The 19780-nt window shown below is 51.7% G+C and overlaps 7 protein-coding genes across 7 annotated transcripts; 2 read left to right on the top strand and 5 right to left on the bottom strand.

The window, feature by feature from the left end:
• Window positions 1-763: 763 nt before the first annotated feature.
• Window positions 764-1568, bottom strand: SUB2_3 (Suppressor of the cold-sensitive snRNP biogenesis mutant brr1-1; the record flags this gene model as incomplete). The annotated part of the gene is made up of 2 exons (XM_065758556.1): window positions 764-1204; window positions 1263-1568. The coding sequence occupies 2 exons, from the start codon at window positions 1566-1568 to the stop codon at window positions 764-766; spliced, it is 747 nt and encodes a 248-aa protein (XP_065612949.1).
• Window positions 1569-2662: 1094 nt separating this feature from the next.
• On the bottom strand, window positions 2663-4039 carry N0V96_009142 (uncharacterized protein; the record flags this gene model as incomplete). The annotated part of the gene is made up of 1 exon (XM_053189082.2): window positions 2663-4039. The coding sequence occupies one exon, from the start codon at window positions 4037-4039 to the stop codon at window positions 2663-2665; it is 1377 nt and encodes a 458-aa protein (XP_053053848.2).
• Window positions 4040-7259: 3220 nt separating this feature from the next.
• On the bottom strand, window positions 7260-8600 carry N0V96_009141 (uncharacterized protein; the record flags this gene model as incomplete). Its single annotated transcript, XM_053189081.1, has 1 exon — window positions 7260-8600. One exon carries the CDS (start codon window positions 8598-8600, stop codon window positions 7260-7262), a length of 1341 nt encoding a protein of 446 aa, XP_053053847.1.
• Window positions 8601-11064: 2464 nt separating this feature from the next.
• On the bottom strand, window positions 11065-12427 carry N0V96_009140 (uncharacterized protein; the record flags this gene model as incomplete). Its single annotated transcript, XM_065758555.1, has 3 exons — window positions 11065-11310; window positions 11363-11694; window positions 11923-12427. The coding sequence occupies 3 exons, from the start codon at window positions 12425-12427 to the stop codon at window positions 11065-11067; spliced, it is 1083 nt and encodes a 360-aa protein (XP_065612948.1).
• A 425-nt stretch (window positions 12428-12852) lies between these two features.
• Window positions 12853-14404, top strand: N0V96_009139 (uncharacterized protein; the record flags this gene model as incomplete). The annotated part of the gene is made up of 5 exons (XM_053189079.2): window positions 12853-12860; window positions 12918-13017; window positions 13069-13841; window positions 13896-14101; window positions 14184-14404. 5 exons carry the CDS (start codon window positions 12853-12855, stop codon window positions 14402-14404), a joined length of 1308 nt encoding a protein of 435 aa, XP_053053845.2.
• A 382-nt stretch (window positions 14405-14786) lies between these two features.
• On the bottom strand, window positions 14787-16097 carry N0V96_009138 (uncharacterized protein; the record flags this gene model as incomplete). The annotated part of the gene is made up of 1 exon (XM_053189078.1): window positions 14787-16097. One exon carries the CDS (start codon window positions 16095-16097, stop codon window positions 14787-14789), a length of 1311 nt encoding a protein of 436 aa, XP_053053844.1.
• Window positions 16098-17889: 1792 nt separating this feature from the next.
• Window positions 17890-19716, top strand: N0V96_009137 (uncharacterized protein; the record flags this gene model as incomplete). The annotated part of the gene is made up of 1 exon (XM_065758554.1): window positions 17890-19716. One exon carries the CDS (start codon window positions 17890-17892, stop codon window positions 19714-19716), a length of 1827 nt encoding a protein of 608 aa, XP_065612947.1.
• Between the last annotated feature and the right edge of the window lie 64 nt (window positions 19717-19780).

The raw sequence follows: 19780 nt of genomic DNA, 5'->3' as shown, positions 1-19780 counted from the left end.
CTCGCAGGAGGTGCTGAGCTAGTTGTGATAATCGTCACGTTGACACCTTCCGAGTGCGCTGCTTGGCTGCATTATCATGGCATGAGCCTACATGCAAGCCCTCTTGAATCAAGCTCTATCTCCTTCTTCCCCTCGTCTATGATGCAACTCAGACGGAGACAACACCGCTGTGAGCGAGGACGTTTGCGCTCCCACTTCCCGAATTCTCAACAAAGCCCTTGAGTGCAAGCGCGTTCAACTTCTCTACAACGGCTGCCGCATTCGCAAGAGGATACAATGTCTGAAGACAGGCAACCAGTCCGGCGACATGAGGTGTTGCCATGGACGTTCCAGAAACCACCGACACCTGCCCAGGCTGCCTCCAAAGCGATGGGATGTCGAGACCGGGCGCGAAGATGTTTACGTCGGCTCCAAAGTTGCTCCAGTCCGCACGAGTCCAATTCCAAGCGATCGCCCCGACCGTGATGGCTTTCTGAGCAGAGGCGGGAGACTTGGTCGAAGCGTCTTTGCCATCATTCCCAGCACCGACCACGGTTGTGACACCAAGATCGAAAGCTGCATCTACTGCAAAGTTCATCGCGTCGCTCTTGGGAAATGCTTCGGTAAAGTCAGCCAACTTTTCCCCGGATAGTCAATGATCGGGTGTGTGCGTGTGTAGCCAACTCACCTAGACTCATGTTAATGACAGCTTTGGAGACCCGTCCTGGGGTGTTGGTGATATTGTTGACGGCCCAGCTGTACCCATCCAAGACATGAGCAACGCTTAAGTAGCCCTAGTACAGATCCTAACGTCAGCTAACGATGCAATTGTCAGGACTCCAGGAGTCGGTGCACTTATAAGGCCCCGAACGACCTTGACATCGACGACGGTCGCCTTCTTCGCCACGCCGTATGTAGCTGCGCCAATAATACCGGCAACGTGGGAGCCATGACCGAATTCGTCTTCAAAAGGGTAATTTGGTGCCCACGCGTTGTAGCCTCGGATGACGCGCCCCTCGAGTTCTGCGTGCTCAAGAGTGACTCCTGAGTCAAGAACGTAGGCATAGGTCCCTTCTCCAGCGGTGCTATCATACACGTAAGGGCTGGAGCTGCTGCCGTCTGTTAGAGGAGTTGTCGAAGACAGGCTTGTAAGTCCCCATGGGGCATCCGCTTGAGTGACCAAAGCTGTCACCTTGACAACTCGGTCTGGCTCGACGCTGACGGCCTTGGATCCTGAGATCAGTATCCGAACATTTGGTTGCCAAAACGCAAAGTCTACTTACATATCCGTCCTTTTCAATCTCCGCAATGGCATCGACGTCAAACTCGCCGGCGTAAGCTTTGAAGTCGCCGACGCTGAAGGTCTTCTCAACTCCAGCAGTGCTCCGACGAGACAGGCTGCGCTTGGGGACGTTGGCGACCCAGCGCAAGTAGCTCTCGAAATCGGAGTCGTAGGTGCCTGGAGCAACGCGAACGATGTACTTGTTGGGAACGATGGAGCTCTCGCTGGAATCATTCGCGATCAACGGGCTGGCCAGAACACCCGATGAGAACCCTAACAGGGCGACGATGCGCTTGACGTTTGACATCATGCGATGATGTGACTAGCTCAGTTGATCTCGTTCTTAGATGAACACACTTGCAAGTGCTTGTCGTGGAGCAGATAAGAGATGTTATGTACGTCGCCAGAATAGCCTGTTTTCATCGTGTCATTCTAGATGAAGAGCAACATGGAGTTGATAATACATCGACGACCGTCTATTCGAAGCTGTTCTATGAACATCACCTCATCTCGTATCCAGGCCAAGACGGTCACTATTGCTGCGATGGGAAGGTGATTGCGGTACAACCCTGAACGCCAAGCACCGTGAAAGCAAGGGTTGTAGCCTCACGGTCTGCAAAAGCTGATGTTCAGCACGCTCGAGTCTCGCTGAGTGGGAATCCGCAGGGATGTTGATAGCGCCACCAGTCTGTCTAGTTATGTGCTTAGGCAATCTACAACTTCGGGTTTCCTATGCCCAATTGACTTAGTCTACCCCGAGATCTAAAGCCCGCGCTGCCTACGTGAGGTTAGAACAAAGGCAGAGACCTCAATAGGTTCGATTTCCACACCTTCAAAGCTCTCATACCAAATATGAAGTATGCAATTGAGATATTAGTCTTCGCGGTATGTAGGTAGGTGTTAGAACCCTCCCGGATAGGGGTTAGCATAGGGATGTCATGAAGAATCTGAGCAACAAAGGACCCGCTCAGGTATGTATATACAGCGCAGGGAGTACACGTCTAGGGAGGGGCAGGCTTCGGTAATTCATATCTTTGACACTAACAGCAGTTGGCATCTGCGATCTTCCTTCCTGCGTCATACGCCTATTGACAGCAGTCCAGTAGCTGCATATGGTTTGCCGTAACTCCTTGCTGTGCTGGACACCTGCTGGGCTGACTTACCTTAGGTCAATACTTCGTAGGAAGAATAACATCATCTTGAACATATTAGTTGCGGTAGCATGCTTGCCAGAGTAATTGTTGATCCGAGAACTGTTGTCAGTGCTGCAGAGTAGGTGTCTCTTACACAGGTTTCGTGACATCTACCACGGTAGGTTTTCCATGGCTATCTAGTATGGACACAACAGTGGAAAAATATCACGTAAGTCTCCAGAATCTTTCAGCAGAACATTTTTCGTCACTAGACTACTAAGCTAAAGTGCTTGTGGTATTTAGTTGACAAAATTCCAGCATTGCGACTGGTAGATCGCACATCGACCTCATATAATTTCTTGGTGTAGAATTGCGTGACGTACGCGTCAACGCCCAGGTGAAAGGTGCTGGCAAACCAGGCACCATTCTTACACTGATCCCCAGTAGGCTTTGCAAAGGTAACACCACTGGCGCTGGTGTAAGCGAAGTCAAAGTCCACCGCAAAGACGTTGACGACCTGTGGCTTCGCCTCGACTCCGGCAGACATGTCGAGGAGGCCGTTGAAGAGCTTGACACCCAGAGCAACGGTCAGGTCAGCAAATGGGTTCAACTGAAGCTCGATTTGAGCGTTGATATCCGTGGTGAGGTTGGTCTGCGGCTTCCAGCCTGTGGTCGAGGTCTTGGCGGAGTCCAAAAAGTCAAGGTGGACTTGAGCATCAGCAATGGTGGAGATGACGTCCACGGACGCCTTAACTACACCAGATGCAGCAAATTCGATGCCGAGGCCGAAGTCCACCATGGGGCCTACATCGATAATTCCAGGAATAGTGAAGGCAGAGACAGAAACGGACAAGGGGTTGTAGTTGTACAACTTCGTCGAATACTGGGCGTTGACTGCAGCAGAGATGTTGAGGTTCAAAGCAGACGAGTAGTCGACATCAATGTAGAACTCGTCAACCTTAAACTTCCAGAAGTTGTAGTGGACATGGCCAGCTAACGTGACAGTGCTTTCCAGCTTGGCTTCGTTGGCGACAATATTCAAAGCGTCCGTCGCGACGAGTGTGGAGCCAGAGAGGTCTGCAGAGATTGTCCCGGAGAGATCGCGCTTGGAGGTAGCAGTGCCGGTGTGTTGGAAGTCGATGACTGCGTCATTCATCTGATCACTGATCTCTGCTTTGGTAGATGAAGCAGTTAGAGTCAAGGTTGCATTGTCGAAGGTGTAGTTCTGGACCACGTAGACACCTCGCTCGTGCTCGCTGTCGCAAGTCCCGTTGTGGTTTGTGATGATGATGAAGTCCTTTGCCGGCCATGCGCCCAAGCAAGTGTTGTAGTCTTCGGTAGCACTGAACTTGAGAACAAGCCCAGTAGCCGAGCACTCAACATCGGTGATTGTCTCGATGTTCTCCAACAAGACGGCAGGTTGCTTCATCATGGCCCGGACGAGGGCGTTAGTAGCGTTGAGTCCTTCATAGGGCAAGGTGACGTTGGTCTTGGGTGTGAACCTGGCCGGTCCGAGGGGTGTAGATGGAACGGAGGTCTGTCGTTTTTGGACTGGTCGAAGAACGGCCTTTTCAGGCAGAGCGGCGGCTATACTGGAGCCGACCAGTACCTGGAAGGCTAAAAGAGTGGAAATCGAGAGTCTCATGATGAGAGTAAAGTGAGCGACTGAAAATGAGAGAGTCAACGGAGTTTGAAGGAGTGAAATCCAAATTATTCGGCACTAGGATAGAAGACTTTGTTGTTCAAAATGTAAAATGATACTTCTGACCAGGCTAAGTCACGCACTTTATATGCTATGATCGATCTACTGGAAGCCTGCTCAAAGCGTACTTAACGAAGCATTTCGAGAACCCCTTGGGGACCCTTGAGGGCTCTTGAGGACCCTTGGCCTCAAAAAGGATCAGATTCCACTTCAACCATCATGAGCCGGGGCTCGGAGCATCGCCGCAGAGTGACAGCTGAACTCAGCCGCGTCTTGTGGGACCATGACATTGAACATGTGTGTTTGTGAGCGCGAGCGAGACATCGAATCCACTGGCTTCACCCGGAGATGTTAATTGTTGGCCAGGGTACACCCTGTTTACTTGGCGATGGTATATGTGGACAATGCCGCTGGCAATAGACACTACTTAGTCAATATTGACATAAAGCTGTAGAAGCATGTACGTCTTGACAAGAACGCTTCGGAATTGTCATCGTTACGATCCGCCAGCGTTTGGATTCCAGGGGCTCCCATGTCTTCAGATCCTCTCTGCTTGAAGTATCACTTACGGATAGACAAACACATTGGTCCAGGAGGCTTGGGTTGGCGATTCAGTTGGTCGAGGTTCCAAAGTGGTTAATACTCAAAAAAGTGGATGAACACTCGGAACTCGCTGTCGGTTTTCGACCCCATGTAGTCCTTAAGCTGGGGATGTCGCGGAGAAGGGCCCCAATTCGGCTACATCCGATCTATCACGAGTCAGGACGCAAAGCCAAGATCCTAGCACAGTTCATCCCAAAGTCAGTGTTCCACTGAGAATTGTTTCCTCGCGGCTCCTCGTGCTCTCTACTCACTCAGTAAATTTCATCTCTTCTGCAAGCTATACCCTTGACGATTACTCCTGTAGTAGCCATTCGAACCTATGAAAGTCTCTTTTCGGAAGCATAAGCATATATCATTGATCTTTTGCCCAAAGATGGCATGTCATGGCCTGTTGTCGGTCTGACCGAGACTCACTGACAAGGGTCCTACTTTCGTTCCTAGGTTGATGTCCCAATCTGGCTGGCCCCTTTCTTTCTCACCCCACACCAGGTTAGAATTTCTGCTTTCAGCAACAGTCTTCCCGTATTTTAGCCCTTGGTGAACTGGAGGGCTGAGCCTATTTCAATGGATGACCAGAGGTTGATCCGTGTTGCATGCAACTGAAGAGCCCCAATCCTATATTGGGTCACATTGGTTTGATATAGCCACTCGAAGTAATGAAGCAATACCTGAAGCAAAGCTTCGGGCGGGCTCCGAGGGGTCTGCCTGGTTCCAGTAATTCAACCCTTAAAACGAGCAAGACTTTGGTTGCATAGCAATAATAAGATTCAGCACCTTCATTCGAGCCGAGTGAGCGTGATTTGAGATTAAATGCATCTGCAAATACTCAAGATGCTGACTGCCTCATCAAGAGTAAAGTGTTCGTCGAGTCATTTGATTTCAAGGTACACCATCTTCAACAACAGCCCTTTGAACTGGCTTCTGTAATAATGATGCCTCCCCTTTTCCTTTTGATAGTCTCATAGTTTTGGTGAAAACTCAGTTCATCTAATAAAGTGAGCGTTCAGTATTTTGATTGACATACAGAGCAATCAATCTATATAAAGACGAACGATTGATACACCGACGTATATAGTTATTAACTTTCTAGATGTGTAAAAGGACGGGCGAACTACCAATTACCAGACTTGCTGGTTTGGAACAGCATCCGGCAACGTGCTGACCTCTATTTCCTCCAATTCGGTATGACAGCCATGGGTCGCAACCAAAGTCCTAAGTTTTGATTCGTTCTTGAGACAAAATTCTGACAGCTTGCCTCTTCCGTTCGAGTCTTGATCCTTCGGCTGTCAGAAGCATGGCTGTTGACTCCTGTCTCATATCGTTATTGGATGACGCGATTTGACTCGATATCCAGTGCGAATGATCAAGACCTGATTTATAAGCGAAAAATCCCCTCACGACGAACAAAAGGCCAAGTAGAACCCCAGCCTCTCATATGATTTGATCGAGACCCTCTTTAGCACTCAACGAAAATTCGTCCGTAACAACATGGCGAGCCCTTCCATCGTTCAACTTAGTGACGGGGCTAAAGTTCAGGTCAAACTTCTCGGCGACAGGAATGAAATCAAATCTCTCATAATAGTCTTACATGGCGCGCCTGGCCTATCAGACCATAGAGAACCAATTTCATCGTTCGGCTTTCTGGCCTCTGATTTTCGAGTCCTGGTTTATGATGCGAGAGGCAGCGGCGAAAGCGAGTTGAAGCCACCTTACACTGATGAACGCTGGGTGGCTGACGTAGATGAATTGAGGTAAGGGCTGGACTGTTGCTCGTCGCGTTGATGGTGACTCGACTAACATGTTGGTCTAGATCCTGGGCGGGTGCAGAGAAATTCGTTCTAGCCGGAGGTTCCTACGGAGGCTTTGTGGCATTGCAGTATGCCCTTTCATATCCTGATCGTCTCCTGGCTCTCATTCTTAGAGATACATGGGCATGCGGCCTCCGTGGGGCCTTTAGTTTCATCAAAACCATCCTCACCAGCGATCGAATCAAACCAGATCCAGACAGACAGGTCCGACTCAACAGCGGCAACATTCGAGACAACGAGGACTTTGCTGCTGCCTTTGCGGAGATTGTTGAAATCTACAAACCCAAAGACCATTCCGCGAGTGCAGGCTCGAAAGACGCAAGCTTTGAGGGAAACGATGCCCACGAGCATCTACACTACGAGACGCACAATTTTGCCTTCTCTTACAACCTTCCGCGGCTTGATGTGCGGTCACGACTGAAGGACATCACTGCACCGACACTCGTTGCGACTGGGAGGCATGATGTTGTAGTACCTGTTGAATATGGAGAAGAAATCAGCAGGGGCATCCCAAACAGCGAGCTCGTGATCTTTGAGAAGTCTGGTCACAGTCCGCCGAGTGATGAGCCGGAAGCCTTCCGCGAGACGGTCTCCCGCTTTCTTTCAAGATGGGTCAAGTGAGACCCCAATGGCTGCGAATTTAAGTGTTTAGTCAAGAGAAAAAACGATATCTCGCGAAGAGAACTTTTCATTGGTATCGTTCCCTAACTATCCGACTTTTGCCGGGAATTATCTGAACCACCCACTTAGATCTATGTGTCCTTTACCAATTTACCTTGCACGTACACCTGAGTGATATTGCGATCATCTCCAGTCATTAAAAACTTCTCGAACACCGTCCGAAGGCTGTCTGTCTCTTCTCGGACTGTCATGACCCCAAATGCTTCATCAAGGGAGCTTGTGACCAGTATCGCATCAAACGCTTTGCCCACAGCGAAGTTTCCAATCTTGTCTTCGAGGCAACACACCTGAGCTCCACCGAGGGTCGAGAGGTAGAAAACTTCGTCCAGAGATAGTGCCTTGTCTTTGCCGCCAGACATGACTTCGCGTGCGTTGGAGGCTATGATTGCCTGGCGGATGCTGTCCAGCATGCTTGACGAAAATCCGCCACCGCTGTCGGTTCCGAGACCAACCTTGATCCCCTTGGTTAGAAACTGGCGTATGGAAGCCGCCATGAAGCCTCCTCCAACTGTCATGTTCGAGATGGGGCAGTGTGCGACGCCGCACTGAAGCTCTTTGATCTTGTCCATTTCGTATTCTGTCATGAAGGTGCAATGTGCAAGAATTGAACGCTGGTTCAAAAGGCCATAGTGTTGGTAGAGGTCTGCCTCGCTGGAAAACTGTGGGAACAGCTCTCTTGTTGCCTTAATTTCCTGTTCAGCTTCGTTGAAGTGCGTTTGAATTGCTAGCCCCGGGTCTTTGGATGCCATCTGGCCCAGGCCTTTGAGCAAGTCGGGGGTGCAACAAATTGCAAATCTTGGAGTCAAGACAGGCCGAATCAGCTGTCCGGCCGGGTCGATCTCGCGAATGTGTTTGACGCATTCCTCCGTTTCCTTCAAAGAAGACTCGGCAGATTCATCATGGAGGTAGCTTGGAGCGTTACGATCCATGTTACACTTTCCTACGAAAGCTCTCTGATTCAGCTGATGGCAGATGTCCGCCAAAATCTGTGTCGCCTCGGCGTGTTTTGAACCGTAGTAGGAAGCGGTCGTAATGCCTTGCTTGAGGAAGCCTTTTACGCAGCTCTCGTAGACCTTGCGGGCGTATGCAGGGTCGGAGAAGCGAGCTTCGTGGGGAAATGTGACTTGATCAAGCCAGTCTAGGATATGGAGGCCCTGCCCCTGGCCTCTCATTGCCCATTGCGGAGCGTGGTTGTGCGTGTCGATGAAACCGGGGGATATGAATCGACCTTTGGCAAGAACCTTGACTTTTTGATCGCTAGGAAGCTTTGTAGACAGCTCTTCGGCGGATATTTGGGTGTAGAATTGAGAGATTAGTCCATCAGATCCAACGACGATTCCAGCGCTGTCGAGTATCTCGACTTGATTTGGGCCAAGCGAGTGGATGACTGCTCCATGAAATGCTGATGCCATGCTGAGAGATATGTTCCGCTTATGTATCTGAGGTCCGTTGTGGGGGGCTTGTAGTGGATTTTGCAGAGTCTGATGGCTCGAGAGCCGATCCAGAGAATACCCTCTATAGAAGGATGTGGTGATAGTATCAAATCTGATGGAACTGGAGGGCCAGCAACGTGAGGGGATTTGGTGCACCCGTGGTACGTACTGGTGTTCCTGTCTAGATAAGGACGGTCTTATCTTATCACCTCGCTGATAAGCCACTCCCTCATTCCGGCTGAGTTCGGGTGAGCTTACGCTTGGTAAACATCGCTTACCTTTGTTTCGGTTCTTTACAAATGTCGAGTTCAGGAACGAAACAAACTTGACTCACTCTTGATTTTCTAACATAAATTCTCGTGATAAGCTCATGGCTGGAGAGAACGTCTCTACGGCGACCAAGGTGACCTCGGCCACAACCGCTGCTCGACGCGTTCAGGCGTGGAGGGATCTCTGTCGGAATATGTCATCTGATGCTCCGTCTTCATATCGCAAGACGCAGCGCGCCCCGAGGAGTTGTCGATCCTGCGCTGCTCGCAAAGTCAAATGCGATAAGAGACTACCGTGCTCAACGTGCATTCGCCAGGGCGCACCCGAGCCATGTTCACGAGAGCTTGTGATGGTACGGGGCGAAGTTACAAGGTCGCTTCTCATCCTTGAATACGGTCCTCGACTGAGCTGACTGGAGTCTCGCGATGTAGAGGCAAAGATCCAGTCAAGTTGCCGACATATGACGAGCTAATCCAGGAAAATCGGCGGCTGAAAATTGCTCTCGAAGCATCCGCGCAGGTCTGCCCTACTTCTGATTTGTCACTCCGTAAATCGAGGACTGCGCAGAAGTTGTTGGAGTGCCACGACCCATTAGAAGAAATGGTATTTAAGTCCCCATCGCTCTCACAAGTGCATCGACATCGCCAAGGTTGGAGCACCATCGACGTACCCTGCCGAAAGTCTAGCGAGCTACTGATCGCTTATGACAAGAAGTGGAATTCCTGGGTCCACTATGCCCTCGAGTATCCCGAATTCGAGCGGGAACATGCTCAATTCATGAATGATTTAGAAAGGGGTACTGTCTTGCGGGATTGCGACCCCGGTTGGTTATCAGTGTATTTCAGTGTCATCACGGTAAGCTGCTACATAGACTAACTAGTCGGAGATCTCAGCACTGATTTGACTGCCCTGGTAGGCTGCTCTTTTGATGATGGATGATAAGGAAGCCCGTGAGATACTCCCTACAGGTGAAGTCATACCCACCTCCTCGATTCCATGCGCCCACTTCTGACTGTATCTGTCGGCTTTCAGGAGACCTTGGGAGTATGCTATCACAATGGTACAAGACTGCCTTGTTCTGTCTCGAAGAAGCAGACTACATGAGAAGTAGCACAATTCGCCCTGTTCAGGCGATCGCAGTACTTGGAATGTGCTTCCATAACTTCGGAGATTCTGTTCTTTACCGTCATCTCTGGAGCTGCGCAATACGAATCGCTCGGAATCTCGGGCTGGACGGCACCCAAGCTTCATATTCCCATACGGAGCTGGGCCTCGAAGCTCAAAGGCGTCTATGGTGGACCTTGATTATTTGTGAATGGTAAAGTCTCATTCAGAATTGCGATGCGCGAGGTAGTGCTAATCCTTAGCGAGGCTTGCGGTCCCTTACTACGTGCCTCATGTAGACGAAGAAGATTTCAATGTCCCACTGCCTTCAGCGGAATCTGACAATGAAGGTCCTCACCCTGTACTGTATCACATCTTCATGGCACGAACCTCGACTGTCTATCACAGATTTAGATCAGCACTGCGGGAGGGCACAAGATCAGTTTCTGAAGTCGTTCGCCTAGCTGATGATGAACTAGCAGAGGTCATCAACACTTTGCCCGACCATCTCCAGCCCGATAGTGGTAAAAGCGAAGAAATGCAGGAGCTAGAGCTCACTCACCCCTGGATCGAATGGCAACGATTCGACATTAGCCTCGTGCTTCTCCATCACCGGATGCGCATCAATCGTTCTTTACAAAAGGAATGGCAGGCGGCCCCTGGCATATATGACTGGGCTCGAGCAGTGTGTATTCGTTCTGCTATGGACATCATCTGGATAACCCACAACTGGGATCAGCCAGTAGCGATGCGGAGACAGTGGTAAGTCTCCGAATGTCGCAATGTCTAAAGAGGCTCTAACCCGTTCTCAAGGGCATTATCGATGCATATCTTCGTTGCTGCCATCTTTCTGCTCAGAGAATCCCATAGAGCAGAGGCTGGGGCTGAAGTTGACTTTACGGACGAGGTGCAGCTCGCCATTGAATACCTGGACGAGGTCAAATCACGCAACGCCATAGCAGAGAGGGCTGTTGCTATCCTGAGGTCTTCGTTGGATGAGTCAGACACAGAGGCACAGTTATCATAACATCAACTAGTATTTTCTTGCCTCGACGTGGCCTCATCGACCTCACAACCCAAAACCAAAGGCGCGCTTTGCTTCTGCACTTAAATCTTTCAGTCCCGCGTATCCCTTAAGTGTTGTTTCGTCCAAGTCATTTCCTTCTTGTTGGTCTGGCGGCGGTTTTCCAGCAAGAGTTTCGGACAACTGCTTCTTCACATATGTCTTGTTGTTTGCAGTCGTGGGGCATGCGGCGATGTACAACACAGATGCATTCTCTGATCCCTCGTGCACCGGATCGACTGCATGGCAGACCTGCATGATTACAGTCAGCGGCTGCTCAATCCAAAAACATAATACAACTTACATCAGCATGCCACCAAACAGTGTCGCCCGGCTCCATCTTCGGTACATGGATCAGACACTCCTCCAGTCTCAGGTGAGGATGCGACGAACGACTAAGCCGCTGGCTCTGGGTCTTGAACGTCCCAGGGAAGAAGCCGGACTCGTCAAGAGTCCACTTGGTCGCGTCCATTACATCCGCAGAGTCGACAGGAGACCCGAAGAATGGTCTCAGCAGCATGTATGCAACGACAGTAGCCACGTTGGGGTAGACGAGGAGTGTTCCCTCGTTTGGGGCAGTTCGTGTCAGGGCAGTCCAACCCTGAAAAGAGCGGAAGACCGATGAATGAGCAATGCCTGGATACAACTCTTGGTTCGCGACTTTTCTCAAGCTAAGGTCGTAGGGATCGTGTAGCTCAGGCTTGCCGGAAAATATGTTGCCGTATACCTCTCTGTATGCCGTATCTGCCCATCGAGCTAGGCTTCCGGAATCAATGTGTGGCCCTAGTCCGAGAAATTCTTGTCGCGGAGGTCTGTCCCGTACTCCATCATAGTACACTAAAGGGTCTGGCGATGCGTCTTTACCGCTTTCGTCATGCCAGAGCTCATTCAGGAGGCGTTGAAGCTGAAGGTGATTTGGGTGTGATCTGACGGCGTTCTGGGTCGGAGAGTCATACAGCATCAGCATCGAGGGAGTCTCCTTTGGCCATCCCTGGATCCTCTGTTTGTTTTCGGCAGCGTAGCGTTTAAGGTCTGCGTAGTGTTGAGTTGTTTCGGTCTTAGGTATAACCCCACGAATGACAAATGTGCCTACTCTCTTCACCTCGTCCCTTTCAGCTCCTGTAAAGCCCTTGTCGAGGACCGTTTGGGCGTCGAAGACTGGAATAACACCACGACCCTTGTCGACTATCTCATCAGTGACAGCCTTGAGCTGTTCACAGACTCGAAGCCAGCTTTCTGTCAACGCTTCGGCACCATACCGGGATATGATTGCCCTCTTCGTGTCAAGAAAGTCGGGGTCTTTCGGTTCAATGGCATCCTTGTCAGTGTATTCCGGCCACGCGGGCCACTCTCGGACGCTCCCGGGCATTTTCAAAAGGAATCTTCTGCTGCTTAGGTTTCTAGTGAACTGGGCTTTGGAACTTGTTAGCGGCCAAAAAGGTTGAGCAATGGCATCTTAAGTAGCTTATCGTCCACCACCCATCGTCCCGCATTTTCGATGTGATATCTCATGCCCCAGGACGGCCAATGTCTGGTCGCGCCGCCGGCCTAGCCAATGATCCGGTCTGTCAAGACCCGCCCGAGCTCTCCCGAGTGAATAAGCTTGTAAGAATGGTGACATTTCCCCGCGACGACAGTCTGGGATAGTAACTTTGTTCCAGCCGGTAGTTACTAAGTGGGCCAGCGATAGGCTCGCCCGAACTCACCCGAGGCCTCGAGGCAGCCAATCAACTTGAGCAGATCACAAATCACCACGACTCACAATCAATGGGATATAAGAGTGGTCAAGGAGCCATGCGACAGTATGGAGTGATTATGAATGGAAATCAGGCGATTTGCTTACAGTAATATCGAAATAGGAACATGGGCTTTGAGCGTAAACACGTCTCCAGGTTGGTACCGGCCAACCTGAAGGTGTTGTCTCCTTTGCTTTTGGCTGTAGCAATTGTGAACTCGGTAGTAAGTACAATTCTCGAAGACTAGATCATTCTACTAACCATGAATTAACAGACTCTAGGATACGATGCTTCAGTCATGAACGGCCTTCTCATTCTCCCCTCATACACCGAATACTTCCACTTGACTCCTGCCTTGGAAGGTCTCAACAATGCTGCATCGTGGATGGGAGGCATTCTGGGCGCCTTCTTAATGCAGCCAGTGCCAGATTATTTCGGACGTCGAAGAGCTATTCTAATCGCATCAGTCATCACAGTAATTGGCATTATTCTCCAAGCCGCAGCTCGAAACATCGCCATTTTCGTCATCGCTCGAATTATCGTTGGCATCGGCTCTGCGATCAGCAACGGCGCTGCCCCTACTCTGCTCGGGGAACTTCTGCCAGCACGCAAGCGCGGCCGAATTCTCGGTCTCCTCTTCTCTTGTTTCTACGTGGGAAGCTTGGCCTCGGCTATTGTCAACTATGGCAGCCAAAACATCCAGAGCACTTGGTCCTGGCGTCTTCCCTCTCTGCTTCAGTTCGTCCCGGGCTTATTGGCAGTCATACTAGTGCCATTCGTTCCGGAGTCGCCTCGTTGGCTGATTGCAAAAGGCCGCGACGATGAGGCTCTTGAGGTTCTTGTGATCATGCAAGGTAAGGGCGTCGAAGATATGCAGCAAGGCCGGGAGAGTTTGCACGAGATTAGAAGCATTATGAAGGGGGAGGAGGAGGAGTATCCTCGAAACCCGTGGAGAGAGATTACGTCCACAGCCGCTAATCGAAAACGCCTCGCCATTCTCTGCACATTTGGTCCCATGATAAACATGTTTGGCAACTTTATCATCTCGTAGGTGCCATCTTTTAGATCCCTTGACTCTTAATTGGGCTTATTCGAGGCTAGGTCTTACCTCACGAAGATTTTGAGTCAGGCTGGTATCAGGGACACAGTGAAGCAAACTCAGATTCAGGTCATCCTGAACTGTTGGTCATTTGCTGTTGCGGTCTTTGGCAGCTTCATGCTCGATATCTTGGGCAGAAGGAAGCAGACGTTCATTGGTGTGGGCGGCATGATTGCCATGCTCTACATTGTGGGCGGCCTTATCAAGAGTGAGTTTTGATCCACGCCGTCGGCCGGCATGGCTGCTGCGAACGGGGCTTGGGCGAGAGTCAACGACTGACAACTCCGTAGCATATGGCGAATCCACCAATCAATCCGGGATCTACGGCACGATTGCAGTCATCTTCCTATTCCAAGGGTTCTACGCCTTTTCTATCACGCCAATGACCAGTCTGTATCCCACGGAAGTCTCGCAGTACAAGCTTAGAGCTACGGGAATCGCAATTTTCCGCATGCTGGACTCTGGATTCGGGCAAGTCTTCTACGCTGTTCGTCTCGAGACTGTCTGCTGACATAAGATAGTCTGTTGGCTTCGTTCACAATGGCATACGCTATGGCAGACTTGGGGTGGAAGTTCTATTTTATCAATGCTTCCTGGAATGTGGTTTTCCTCGTCGTAGCATACTTTACGTTTGTGGAGACCAAAGGACTCAAGCTGGAAGAAATTGCTGCCAAATTTGAAGGCCCCAGGATTCTGGAGGCAAGCATGGAAGATTCGGCCTCGCAAGAGATTTCGGTCACTGTAAAAGGGGCGCAGAATGTGGATACGACGTCGATGTAGACGTGATTCTCTAGGACTCTGTATTAATGAATAACTGAGATAATGATGAGTTATTCTCATCGAAAATATCGGGAGGTCTTTCCAGAGTAAACTCTCGTCACACGAGAGCTCACTCACTGTCCTTCGACTTGAGCAAGGACCGCATTCATCTCGTCGGGAGTTGGAAGGTTGACAACCATCAGGTATAGAGCATCCTGTCGCATCAACTTCTTCAGCGGCCGGTTTCTCTTCCGCTTCTCGCGAGCTTCCTTTCCAAATTTCCGCTCTCTGCCTGACGTCTCGAAGCGTTCCTGTCGTCTCTGCTTCAGACGTCGAACGGGGCCTTTGTGCCCCTCCGTCGAACTGGAAGTCTCTGGCCCTTCTTCTTCAGACGAATCTTCCGGCATGAGCTTCGAGTCTGGATGTTCTTTCCTGAATCTGTCCGTAGCCTTTCGATCGTAGTACTTTGAGATGGAATTTCCGAACTTCTTTACCATATTTTGCTTCTGCCCTTCATCCATCTTGTCGAGTTGAGGAAAGATGAGCGGCGCTGGCTCGGGTATCTCAGCCTCACTCTTCGTCGTACTCGAAGCCGAGTGCAGCAGCTTCTTCCACTTGCTCTGTTTCTCGCTGCCTTCTACGGCCTGGGTGATATTCGAATCCAGATCGATATTCTCTACGACTTCGCTGCTAGACGGCTTGTACTTTACAACAAGAGCATACAAGCCACGAGGTTTGAAGAAGTTTTCGTTCATGACTTCGAGGTAGTTGTTTTGTTTGTAGTTCACGTAGCCCCTGCGCGATGCCTCAAGCCCCGTCTGGACCGAGAGCGTCACAAGCATTGTGATGGGCGCGAACCCACCCACGACTGTGTGAGCGAGATCTGCACCCATGACGCCGGCGTTCACAACCCCGAACCACGGACTTCCTTTGATGCTGTTCTCAAAACCGTCGAGGAACTCCAGCCAGGTGGGTTGATCTATGCCACATTCTTGTAGGACCGGGGCGTAAGCTCGCACGAAACCGCGGTGTCGAGACTCGGGGCGGCGTTGAGGAAGTATGACAGGCATTGGCAGACCATGCCTCTCGCTTCCGATGTTAGAGGTCTCTGGTGGCGGGTGTTGAACAATGAATTCTGATAGCATTCCCTCAATGTCTTCAATTGGTGCCCCATGTTGATTGCCGGAGGACTGTGACTGAGCTTGCTGCGCTTCATCCAGCGCTAGGGTCCAATCTTCGTCAATGTCGGAATCATTCCCCGTCGCTTGATGTTGGGCAACCGTTGCATGGCCAGACGTGACTGATGAGCCTGCTTGGGCTGGCTCAGTGGACACATTATTGGTCTTTTGCGCTGCCGACGGTTGTTTCTGATCTCCCTGGAATTTCTTCGCGGCGTCGACAGCGCTGCCGACGATTTTCGAGATCGGCCCACGGCGGTTCAGCATGTTGGCAGCGGTATCGGCACGGAGAACGTGGAAGACTGAACGGTTGAACTAGCTCTCAGTGGGATGCTAGGTATGTCACTCGAAAGCTGAGAGGAATCTCAGAGAAACTTGCGCGAGACTAGTCATTCCGCACGACACTTTCTGGCCGATATAACACGATTATAAGGAGACGGGCATTCCCCCGCGACTGAACGCCTCTATCAGCAGCAGCCTTCACGATCCAGAGAGCTGACGAGAGAGTTTAGCGTAGGATTTCAGGCGGGGTAAAGCGACGAAAATCCGCCAAATGGCTGCTGTCTCGGGCGCAAGCTACGTTCAGCCCCTGCCAAGTTCTAACATAAAGGCATGCTATCGACGAACCAAAGCCCATCAAATTTTGGCCTCAAAGGGCCCCCAAGTTACATTGTATCGTATGCTGTACTCCTTGATAAGAATCAATGCAAGCGAACAAGAGTGTCGCCTGTCGACTGTCGCGGAATTGAGTTTGATCGGAGAAAAGAAGATTGGGGTGGTGCCGCTGATCAGGAACACCAACTGAGCAGATGAACCCATTCGACAGGGCAGGCAGGGTACATGAATTAATGGCCTAGTGCTTTCAAGGCCCAGCCTAAAGAAGCGATCGCAAAAGTCAGGGAACGAAGAGACAGGCGGCAGGTAATGGAAGCATGTACGCATGGTCACGACAAGGACTTTGCTTGGTGATGGTCTCGAAACCCACGTAGAAAACGATGCTGAACGCCTCAAGTTCCTGGTTCCGCTGAATGTTGCGTAAGATTCAGCTCTCAAGGACTAAGATTGAGCTTGTTTGCCTTAATGTTCATGTTGGTTGCACAACCGCGTCATAATTGGGCTTTACCTCCACACAAATGCCATCGGCTAGGTATTCTCGTCTCAAACCCCTCTCTGCTTGAGTGACACTAACCTCACAGACAGCCATTGTTGGCTGTGCAACTTCCAGGATTTGCTCCAAGGACTTTGACAAATGAGAGACTCCCGACGCGTCAGCCGGTGCCATTGACTGGATTGACTGGATCTCAAGCGTCAGAACCGTCAAGACCGAATTCTGCACCCAGCAGATCCCCATCCATCAGACTACGCCACATATGACAGCCACTGTGGCACTAGCTAAACCTGAGTTTCCTGGGGTAACGTAACCGTGTGGCGGGTGTTCTCGTGGCGCCCCTCCTAAATGACGACTGCCAATGGAGGGACATCCCACATCGTGAGTGGAGAGGCCGTTTCCCTGTTTTCAAGGGCGAACCTCCTCGGATCCGTGTGCCGGTGCGCGTCCAAGACCGGAGACAAGCTTCCACTACTGCGGGAGCGGATGGAAGCTCGATCACACATCCCCGCAGTTCACGTCATGAATCCCTCCCTCGCCGTCATGAAGGTGCTTCTCGAACCGAAGTTTTGCGCTCGGGAGCCGACTGTTCTGCCAGCGGAACTCCACATGAGCTCATAGCAACACAATTCGGAGCTGAGACATGGCCTGCTGATGCTGCGAAGACGGCGGCAAGATGGTCTGGACCTCTGGGCTAGGGAAGTTGACAAAGTGACATCACGCTGGTTGTTGGATGAGAATCGATGAACAGCGTGCCTCGAGAAAGCAGTATTTGATGCTCTCTGTCCCTCAGCTTAATCGTGTCAGAAGAATACTCAACAACACAATTTGATACCAATAACACAACATCAGCTACTTTGATACCCCAATAATCGAGCCTCAAGTCTTTGGATTTTACCATCATAACATCTCTTTTCCATCTCTACAACTTCAACAAGTCAAACAGCAACTATGGGTTTGGGAGCTAAGATCAAGAACGCCCTCCACAGCGACGACCACCCTCAAAAGACCACATACGAGGGCGACCAGCCACCCGGAGCATTCCCCTCCGACTCTACCACCACCGGAACCTCCAAGCACACAACCGGTGGCTACACCGGAGGCACTACCGGCACCACGGGAAGCCATGTCCCTGGGACCACCGGCACCGGCACGCATCACACCAGCAACACCACTACTGGCTACAATGATCCCGATGGAGTTCACGGGCCCCACGCCGGAAGAGTAGCCAACAAGGCCGATCCGAGAGTGGACTCTGACCGGGACCACCGCGACGCGCCCACCACTGGCTTGACCGGCAACGCCCATGGCACCACTCACGGCACAACTGCCGGCCACACGGGAGGCTTGACCGGCAGCAATACCGCAGGATACAGCAACACCACGACGGGTTACAATGACCCCGATGGCGTCCATGGCCCGCACGGAGGAAGAGCTGCCAACAAGCTCGACCCCAGAGTCGACTCCGATCGCGACCACCGTGGTGCTCCCGCTACCGGTCTGACTGGCAACAACACCTACGACAACAACACCGGCACCGGCCACGTCGGAGGCCTGCACAGCAACACCCACGGTACTACCGGAGGCGTTGGAGGTGTCGCAGGCAACACCACCACCGGCTACAACGACCCTGATGGAGTTCACGGTCCTCACTCCGGAAGAGCTGCCAATAAGTTGGACCCCAGAGTTGATTCGGATCGTGACCACCGCGGCGCGCCGGGCGCAGGTCTCACTGGCACCCACCGTCCCCATGATTCTGGTGTCGAAGTCGGCCACAGTGTTGGCCACAACAAGCCCTACAAGGGTGAGTACCTTGCTAACGCCGAACGCGCCAACGCTCAGGACCCCTACTGGGGTGACGTCGGCCGTGATGGTTCCACTCTCAACAAGGACTTGCCTCTGCGCCCCAACGAGCCTACTGTCGGCCATGGAGGCCCTCAGGCCGTTGGCGGAGGACACTACAACCCCGTGGCGTCCACTCACCACGACCCTGCCTCCGGTGTCGACCGCTCCATGGAGGGTCGTGACTTCACTCACCCCCACGGTTCCGGTGCTGGAGTTGGTGGTGCCGGCAGTGACCCCTACAGCGGCGTTCACAGCGCTGCCCACAACCCTCAAGCGGCTCTGTCCGGCGGCAACGTCAATGACCCGTATGACACTCGTATGAGAGACAGAGACATGGGTCGTGAGCGCACTGGACACGGCGCTGCTGGTGCTGGTATCGGTGCCGGTGTTGGAGCTGGAGCTGCCGTGGCGGCTGGCCAGGCTGCCCACAGACATCACCGCGATGACTTGCATGAGTCTGGTATTGGAGGCACCAACACCGTCGGCGGTGTCAACTCTCCTGTTGGTCACAACACCCACGGAACCCACGGCGGCGTTACCGGAACCCATGGCGGTATCACTGGCACCCACGCTGGTGGTGTTCATGATCACCACCGTTCCAGCCTTACCGGCAATGAGCCCGGCGTCCCCAAGACTAGCATGCTGGACCCCTACAACCAGTCTCCTACCGGCACTCACGGTACTCACGGTGCCACCCACAGCAATGTTGCTGGCACTAGTATCGGAGGCCACACTGGATCTTCCGCTTTAAACCAAGGTACGCACTCTTCTCATGTCCCTGGCACCACCGGCCCGGGACCCCAAGGAATGGGCCCTGACCATTACGGCCCAGGACATGACGGAGCCAAGGTTTTCCATACCTGCACCAAGTGCGGCGAGGACAATGATATCAGCAGATACTTCAAGAAGGATGCTGTTTACCGTATGAACTAAAGGATTTGATGAAAGCGAGCACTGTACCCATATCATCTTGTATTCATAGTTAACTCATAATGAT

This window comes from Colletotrichum fioriniae (genome assembly GCF_027942845.1).
Source record: "Colletotrichum fioriniae strain IMI 355084 chromosome Unknown scaffold_11, whole genome shotgun sequence".
Classification (NCBI taxonomy): domain Eukaryota; kingdom Fungi; phylum Ascomycota; class Sordariomycetes; order Glomerellales; family Glomerellaceae; genus Colletotrichum; species Colletotrichum fioriniae.
The sequence above is the reverse complement of the archived record's forward strand: the minus strand, read 5'-3'. Positions and strand labels throughout refer to the sequence as shown.